This window comes from Nematolebias whitei, chromosome 1 (genome assembly GCF_014905685.2).
Source record: "Nematolebias whitei isolate Nwh7 chromosome 1, NemWhi1, whole genome shotgun sequence".
Taxonomy (NCBI): Eukaryota; Metazoa; Chordata; class Actinopteri; order Cyprinodontiformes; family Rivulidae; genus Nematolebias; species Nematolebias whitei.
In genome coordinates, this window is record NC_056498.1 from 66,826,051 (window position 1) to 66,835,633 (window position 9,583).

General features: G+C 37.2%; 1 protein-coding gene across 1 annotated transcript in view; it reads right to left on the reverse strand.

Moving 5' to 3' along the window:
* Positions 1-9,583, reverse strand: part of kcnh1a (potassium voltage-gated channel, subfamily H (eag-related), member 1a) — an 81,206-nt gene that overhangs the window by 36,545 nt on the left and 35,078 nt on the right. The window contains exon 9 of the mRNA XM_037697816.1: positions 1,278-1,435. Within this exon, the coding sequence (XP_037553744.1) occupies positions 1,278-1,435 (158 nt within the window). The remainder of the gene's footprint in view (positions 1-1,277; positions 1,436-9,583) is intronic.

Below are 9,583 nucleotides of genomic sequence, written 5' to 3' on the forward strand. Positions count from 1 at the left end.
ACTTCATTTTAAATATTGCTTTGTGTGTTGTCTGTTGTTCTGTCTGTACAGCACCTTGATTGGCCTTGTAGCTGTTTTAAGTGCTCTATAAGTAAAATGGTATGGTATGGTAATAAGGATTGGCTGTGTGTTTCCCAGTAAGTACTGGTTAACTACACATTAGCTCCTGATTCATTCCTGAGGTGTTCCCTAGTAGTTAATCATATTTTCTGTACCTTATTGTAAAGCATTACCATACATCTATAACTGATTATCTTTAAGAGATTAAATGTTCCACTGTGTTGTTTTCGTTGTTTGACCAAAATGGCTACATTTACATCATTTTTCAGCATAAAATTACTTTAATCTAAGACTCTTGCATAAAAAGCAGTGGGCAATATGTATTCCTTCAAAGAGTGGGAGGATTTTAGTCTGCTGTAAGAACTTTTCTTTTTAAAACAATGTATTTTTTTTTCCACAGGAAAAAAAACGCTCTTTTATTTAAACAGCAGAATAATTTTTTTCTTGGTAAGAAAACTACCTGACAGCAAGAAGGGGCTGCGGCGGTTGCTGCTGTCACCTGAGTTGATGACGGTTTAACTTTTTTCCAAGTCGACGGCGCGACTCTGCGTGTGACCATGGCAACCGCTGAAACCACACAGGAGCTATTTTTACTGGTATGGCTGTCTGGTTTTGGAGCGCCATCAGGTTCATTTATTCTGGTGTGATTAGGCCGGCTGAACCAACTGCCGGAGCCTTAATGTGACAACAAATGTGTCGAACAACGATCATTCTGAGTGCAAGGAAACAACAAAAGGAACGAAAAAGCATCTGAAACTAAAATAAAAGAGTGTGGAGCATCATGAAGAAAAGCAGCAGATTATTTTTGTAAAATGTCATGATGACGGCCGCGCGTCATTGTTTGTAAAACTTCTCATAAACATAATAAATCAGGCTCAATGCGATGAAAACTTAATGCTTCCATTACACTCTAATGCCCCCTGTTGAGTACATGATCTGATTACACTTTGCTACATAAATTTACATAATCATTGTAAAAAACACACTTTAATGGAGGTAACTCTTTGACTTAAACAGGCTGTTTTGATGCATTAAAACTGCATGTGTACTAAAATGACTCCTAATTAAAGCACAGATCAGCTTTATCGATGACCTCTTTTACATTAATTCCCTGCGTTGTAAATGCATTAATGATCAAACGGAGCGCTGTAAATGTTTTATGTAACTAAACCCAGAGGTGCTCATACAGTGAGGACAATTTAAAGTCTTCAACGTACCAAATGCAGGCGAGCCAGTGTGCTGCCAGTCCAAACACACACACGAGCAGCACCAGAACAGCCGCTCCGTATTCGATGTAGTGATCCAGTTTACGGGCAACCCGGCCCAGACGGAGAAGACGAACAACTTTAAGGGAGCTGAACAAACTGCTGATCCCCTGAAATAGAAGTGAAACACAAAAATGTTAGACAGAATCATTATTTAATATAAAAAATAAAAAATAAATTATAAATCTTTAGCGGAGTATTAATGTTTTGAAAAACAATAATATCAATAGGGTCATCACAGCCAACTGAATTTAAACCCATACAACAAATGCTGGTAATTCAATCAGTTTTGATGATATTTTGCTTTAATTTGCTGAAATTTGCTTTGGTATTAGCTAGGAGTCATCCACAATATTTACACTGAGCAGGAAAACTGGCAATACTGCATGAGATTGTGAAACATTATGTTTAAGTTTTGATCACAACTCATAATTTCTCAAAGTGAGATGATCGTAATCTAAAACCTTATGAAAAGCAGTGATATGCATTTGTTAAAAAGAAAAAGCCTACAGGCTTTAAATCATTTTATTGTCTCCTTCCTTTTTATTAACATGACTTTTTCATTTAGTACCGTAAATTGGTTGTGATAAAGATGCAGTTTATAAAATAAGTAAACTCAGCTAGATCAAAGTTCAGTGACTTGCATCTACAGATGTTAATTTCTTTGTTAAAAAATATATTTTTCAGACAAATAAAGGGTTTTCAAATGCAACAAATGCTGCATCTGTTTCTGCATTTACCAAAAATACGTCTGTTTTCTTCTTTATTTAGAAAATTCATTGAAGCCATTAACACAATAAAAAAGGTCTTTTGGAGAGGAGCTTTTTGAGAGACATGATCCTTCACTTTAACTTTTGTTTGAATCTGTTTAAGGAAAAAAGATTCAGCTCAGTTCATCATCGTTTGATTCAACTCTTAATGATACATCATACATGTTAGCAGACAGATCTGAGCTGTAGAGACCAGTTAGTGTAAGTACAGATAGATAGAGGGATAGACACTTTAATGATCCCAATGAAAATGAATAAAATCCACTGCTTCGACACTAAAAATATCAACTAAAACACATTACCAAGACTAAAACAACAATCTTTACTAAGATAAAATTGCAACTAACCATCATAAAAGTTATGGAAAAATCAAAGGCTGAAAATATACAACTGGGATAATAAAAGAAAAGTCAGTGCAAAGAGTGCTATAAGAATGTATAACAAGAAGTCATGATGTTGGAAATTGGGCAGAAAGATGTTTGACATTGTTTTGTTAAAATAAATGATGGACAACCAATTGAACCGTTTTACAGTACTATCACAGGATTAGGCTCTTTCATTTGGCCTGAATGTTTGCAGGTTTTTAATAAAACCACAGATGTGACGTTTTGACCACAATACACCTCTTTTTATCCTATTACTAGTTTGAGATGAGCTTTTGTTCAAAGCTGTTTACATGCACAAAATTGACCAGATTGAAATGTTTTCAGATTAAATCATCCAAATGTATCGTTTACATGGGCACAATCCGTTCACGACGAGCGTTTACATGCAGCGGGCTTTTATTCTGAACAGAAGTACTGACATAAGCAGAGTGGTAAACTCTCCTTCAAAAACCCACAGAAGAAGAAGTTCTACTTCTGGTTTACTTCCTGGATGAACGTAAACAAACCTGAGCACCCAAAATGGACGCGCGACAAGTTTTAATGACGGTGGAGACGTTACTGCATTCCTTGACTGAGCTACAGGTAATACGGATCATTTTGAGCTCTTACAGAGTTTCTAGTAGAAATGTTGTGTCGCTCACCAACCAGCTTTGCTTCCCCAACATGCTAATATTATTAGCATTAGCCAGGCGGAAATGGCATATGTCACACATGTGCAGTCAGGTCAGTTTTCATGATTGGAAAGTGAACAGATTAAGTGTTTACATGCGCACTGTTCGGATTATGAATCGGCATAAACCACCCGTCTCATTCTGATTACAAATTATTTTGGATTGAGCCAAATCAACAAGAAATAATCCGAATGGGTCGTTTATATGACACATTTTTATTCCGAATGGCCGTTTAATCCGATTACTTATGTCCATGTAAACATAGCTAAAACACGTCGGTGAGCGACAACATTTCTACTAGAAACTTTGAAAGAGCTCAAAATGATCTGTATTACCTGTAGCTCAGTCAGGGAGTGCAGTAACGTCTCCACCGTCATTAAAACTTGTCGGGGGTCCATTTTGGGAACTCAGGTTTGTTTACGTTCATCCCGGAAGTAAACCAGAAGTAGAACTTCTTCTGTTGTTTTTTGTTTTTTTAGGAGAGTTTATCACTCTACGCATTTCAGTACTTCTGTTCAGAATAAAAGCCCGCTGCGTGTAAACGCTCGTTGTGAACGGATTGTGCCCATGTAAAAGATACATTTGGATTATGCAATCTGAAAACATTTCAATCCGGTCAAATAATTTTGTGCATGTAAACATAGCTATTCTGATTACAAATTCTTTCAGATCGAGCTGAATAAACGAAAAATTATCCGAATGGGTCGTTTACATGAAGCATTTTTATTCCGAATGGCCGTTTAATCCGATTACTTATGTCCATGTAAACATACCTATAGCTAATGTCTGAGTGACAATGGTTTTCCTGGATACAGCTGAGCACATGTGGTTAAATTAATCACATAATGAATGCTTACACAGCTCCACCTTACAGTTACACAGAGAATTCCTGAAACTTGGCACCTGATTACAGTTGGGTTATCTGACATTTTGAACAGAGAATCCTATATTTGAACTAAATGATTTTCTGACGGTTTGCCGCAAACTCATGATTTAAGTCCCAGCTTTACGTCAGAACACAGAATACTGTGTTGCATCATCGTTGGGCGGCTGTGACTGAGTGGTTAGAGCAGTTGTCCTCCAATGCAAAAGTTGGGGGTTCATTTCCACCAGCAGTCACATGCTGAAGTGTCCCTGGGCAAGACACTGAACCCCTCATTGCCTCCAACGTGTGTCCCATTGGTGTATGAATGTGATAAAGCACTGAATATTCTTTGTACAGAAATAGTAGAGTGCTGTATGAGGACACTGATTGTATTGTGAAGTGCTTTGAGTATCTTGATAAGATAGAAAGGCGCTATATACATGTACAAAGTATGTATAGTCCATTTACCAATATTATTGCTGTTTCTTTAGCTGTACATTAGCTCCCCTTATCTGCTCTGTCTCAGCATCTTATTCACAAAGCAAACAGCACTAATTATATGGTACAAACACGCCCATGGAGTTCAGATGGTTTGAACAAATTATGTTCTTTTAGCGTCAGAGCGCTACAGATTTCTATTGTCCTCGCTGCACAATTTAAATATGGCCGTCCACGATAATTATACCACAAAACTTTCTTTTTTCTGTATTCACCATTTGTTAACCTCTGCATTGTCTGTTAAAATTGTCTATAATGAAATAGTTTGGTATTTTGCACCAACAACAGGAAAAGCAAAGTTTTTGACAAGTTATTTATAGATACAGTACAATCATGTCTGACGCTCGTCACTCGTCACTGACTGATAACTCTTTTTCCTGACGTGACCCTTTTTGTGAAGGCAGCTGTGCATCAGAATGATAAACATCCTCACTTTTCTTCTCTGTAATGAAAAAAACCACTTGTTCTCAAGAGGTAAACATGTGTCTGTTCGCATGTTGCAAACGGCATTGGTCTTTTAGAATGAGACACTTTTTGCCCTCTCAGGTGTTTTATTAGATAAGACAGTGTTTTCCTCTAAATGCATGCCTAATATGTCATTTCAAAGTGGAAAAACTGCGCCAGAGGGACGATGAGCGGGTGATAGCCAAGTCAGAGGTGCAAAGCTGACTTTGTGAGGGCTTCATTAGGTAGACTGATGCTCAAGACCTGAAATTGTGTCAGAAAAAAACATGCAAACCAGGCTTGAACCTGTGTCCAAGTTTTTGATTGGTGCTTTTATTAATACTCAATGCGTACACCCTCATCAGTCACCAGTTAAATTGGAGTTACCTTTAACAAAATGGTTTTACAGAAGGACACAATCTTCAATCAATCATTGTGGGTATCAAGTCTAAGAACCTGGTCTCATATTTGTGTATTTTAAAAAAACAACTTTTGATTCAGTTGACAGAAAAAAAAAGATCAAAATACTACGAGCCTGAAACAATATAGGCATCATGTATAACCAAACATTTGCCAACGTGTTGGCTGCTGATGGTGAAACAGACTTTTTTAAGGCAGGGGTGATCTGCACCTTTTTATTATTGTGGTAGACTATGTCATGAGATTACTCTACAAAACCACAAACGTCTTGGCTTTACACTCAACAAAACTACTGTCAGAAGACAACACCATCCATAAAACATCGCCACCGACACTGACTTTGTGTTTGACCTTTGTCTGCTGTCGAATACAGTGTCTGATGCACAAATCTTTTTAACACGTCTTGACGTTCTCCTCAAGAAGTTGGACTACAAATGAATGCCAACAAGACTGAAGTAATGATATATAACACTTCTGGGAAACTCCATGCACTCACATTAGACCTGATCAAACAAGTGGATGATTCCAGATGTTTCGGAGCCTGGCTGTCCTCCATTGAGAAGGGACTAGCTCAGGCTTGGTCAGCAATTGTCAAACTTGATAAAATCCGGCATTCATCACTCTCAAGGAAACTAAAGATATTGTTCTTTAAGGCAACAGTTGAAAGTGTTCTCCTGTATGGGTCAGAAATATGGTCGGCTACTGAAACACAGCACAAGGGATTAAATGGGTGTTTTACTCGTCTACTTAGACATGCCCTCAGTGGTAAATAGCAAGATAAGTTGACAAAGAAGGACCTTTAAAGAGACCTCCCACCAGTATCAGAAGTGATTAAAATCATATGACTTCATTTTGCTGGGCTTTGTTACAGAACCAAGAAGGACCGTGTCAGTTGGGTTTTATTCTGGGAACCAACTCAAAGGTCACAAAGGAAGAGGACGACCAGCAACATCCGACATCAGCCGGCTGATGGCTGGTCCAGGACTCTGTCCCTGAAATTAAATTGGCCGTGATGGATCGAAGCATATGGCAAGACATCTGGGGGGATAGAAGAAATTCGGCTAAGTAACCTATCAAACTTCTTTATACTGTGCCCTATGTCCTAACACTTTTTGAGGTGGGACTGGTTGTCACCTATAATGGAATAAGAAGAAAGACCCCAACACAGAAATAAGAGACAGCAGACATGCTGGTGAAGGTCAAATACACTGAGCTGGATGATTGAAAGTTAAAAAAAAAAACTAGAACTGACACAAAACAGAGCCGAGGGGGAAACAGGGCACACAAAGAAACCAATGACAGCAGCGGTTTCCTCTGTGCTTGTCTCTGTTGGTCACTGAAAGCTGCTGTAAACATAAAATACGGCCGAGCAATAAATTCTTCTATGCAACTGTGCATCAGAATGAGAAAGAAAAACCAACGTTTGTTGGCATTTTTAGAGAATCACCACTATAGGGTTTGAACCAAAACAGCTAAACAAAAGACACTAAGAGAAAAAAAGCACTTGTTGTTCCTTTACATTATGAAGACAAATGTACAACTTTTAGCAGTTCTATGACCAGAGGCTAAATGTCTACTCAGCTTTACTGCAGTCCAAATCACCCTCTCAGTGATTCAAAGAGACAGCTGCAATCCCATCGGTCTGCTCCGCTGTTCACAGCTGTTGGTATTCTGTGTTCGTGTGTCTGAGCACGATCAGGGGTATTGATTTTGTTAATGTGCTGTAGTCTGCAATGCAAGTACAAATGCAGAGCTAGCTGCCACTCGATCCGTCATCGCTTCCCACCAGACACCTAAACTTCAAGTCCTATGAAATCACTTTTTGTCCATTAGATCTGACACGGTTCAGGTTAAATGTGCTTTTGCTACGTGGCTCTGCAGCAAATCTGCAAACTTGACTATAGAATATGAAGTTGGAAAAGTTGCTTATTTGCAACTTGATTTTTTACTTTCAGATGCCCAGTTTTACTGTTACACTGAAAGAAGAGCTCACTGTGTGAATAAATATTTTCTATAAACGTTTCAGTGTAAGGTTGAGCTCTTATTTATGTGCTGTTTTCAGATCCAGTCAGCGCTGCATGCACTTAAAAGATACACAAGCAGTAAATGGTTTGCAATCCTACACTGAGCATTAGTGTGAGATTAAATAACAGTGTGGTTCATATTTATCTTCTTTGTATATGTCCCAGTTATTATTTAGTTAGACACAAAAGTGTTGCTTGTTTTTTTTTTCCACAGAAACTGAGACATGTTTACATTTTTGCACCACTTTTCTGGTAAAACTGAAGCCTCTCATCTCTTAAGAACATCAAGTTGGAGACAAATATTCCCAAATTGCTACTTTTAATGGAAGGAAAACAATTTGAATTATATAAAACTATATATTTTTTTTTATAATTTAACACAAGTTTAACATGACAAAACACTAAAGTTTAAAATGTTTATCAGGCAACATGATATTAAATATACTCAGTCAACATTTTTGTCATGATTTTACCCATGCAGGCTTTTTTCTCTCACAAACAGAAAACTCAATTAACAGAAAATGGTGGTGCAAAATTTGGTGACTCGCTGTAACAAGAAACTAAGCAGAACGGCACATGTTCTTTCCACAGGGCTTTGGGGCTAGTTGTGAGAAAAACTGAGTTTCCCCCAAGATCGTTCTGTGCCTTTTGCTGCAGGTAAGAGTGGACGTTACCATGGCGACACTACGTTGTCTGTCCCTCATTCCACCACCATTCCCAAGCTCTTCATCTCGGTTTTTTAATCAGCAGTGCTTTATCGGACTTGGAGCAGGAACTACTGAGTAATGAGAATAGGAACCTATACTGGAAGAACATTGTCATGTTTAAGAACAACTAGAAGGCAAAAACTTGGATTTAAAACTTTACATAACAAATACATGTGTGCATGTTTTTCACTCATCATTATTCAGCGATGTAACGTTTGAGCCCTGCTTAGAAAAATGTGAATTATTAGGACACTATTGCTAGCTGAGCCAGATAAACCTTTTGACTTTAAAAATATGTATAAAACATCATCAAAAGCCAGAGGACTATTAACTTAGCCAAGCATAAAGAGGGAGAAGAAAGAACTACCTAACAACCAATGAAACCTTTGGACTGTACTTATATAGCACCTTTCTATCTTATCAAGACTCAAAGTGCTTTACAACACAATCAGTGTCCTCATTTACCCATTCATACAGCACTCTACTAGATCTCTACAAAGAATAATCAGTGTTTTATCACATTCATACACTAATGGGACACACATTGGAGGCAATGAGGGGTTCAGTCTTGCCCAGGGACACTTCAGCTGGTAGAATCAAACCCCCAACTCTTGCATGGGAGGACGACTGCTCTAACCACTCAGCCACAGATACGTTTGGACCTGTACTATATAGAATAGAAAAAAAAAAAAACTATTGTGTAATTTCACCTGCACTGACTTATTTTAAATACATATTATTGTGAGTGATGTGTCAATCTAAAACCTTGTTGAAAAATCTAGCATATGTTTAAAAGTCTTGATTTATTAAATATTGGTGGCTGCTTTTTTAATTTATAATTTTTTTGCATGTTAAAACAATTATTTGTTCTCATTACATGTTTCTCATGGTGATTGCTTCTTTGGGCAATTTATTGTACTTGTGGTTGGGTTTTTACTTATTTGCATTTCTGATCATTTGTTATAATATTTGTTCTTGTATTCCCTGACTGTTGGGCCCTCAGTGTTGACTGGTTCCACTTCCTTTAATCTGCTAATCAGCCAGCTGTTTTCACTTTGCAATATTAAAAAACAGAACATAAAAATTTCTGTAGCAGTGCAAAAAAATTACTGGACATAAATAGAGGTCTAGCAATTTTTTTATAACCTTTTTTTGGGTTGTACCAAATACTGTATACTAATGTAGAGTACTTGAATTTACACCAGTGTATTTCAAGGTTTCTTCTTTTCATTAGATTTATTATTTATTTCATTAAACCTACATTCATATCTATCTATCTATCTATCTATCTATCTATCTATCTATCTATCTATCTATCTATCTATCTATCTATCTATCTATCTATCTATCTATCTATCTATCTATCTATCTATCTATCTATCTATCTATCTATCTATCTATCTATCTATCTATCTATCTATCTATCTATCTATCTATCTATCTATCTATCTATCTATCTATCTATCTATCTAT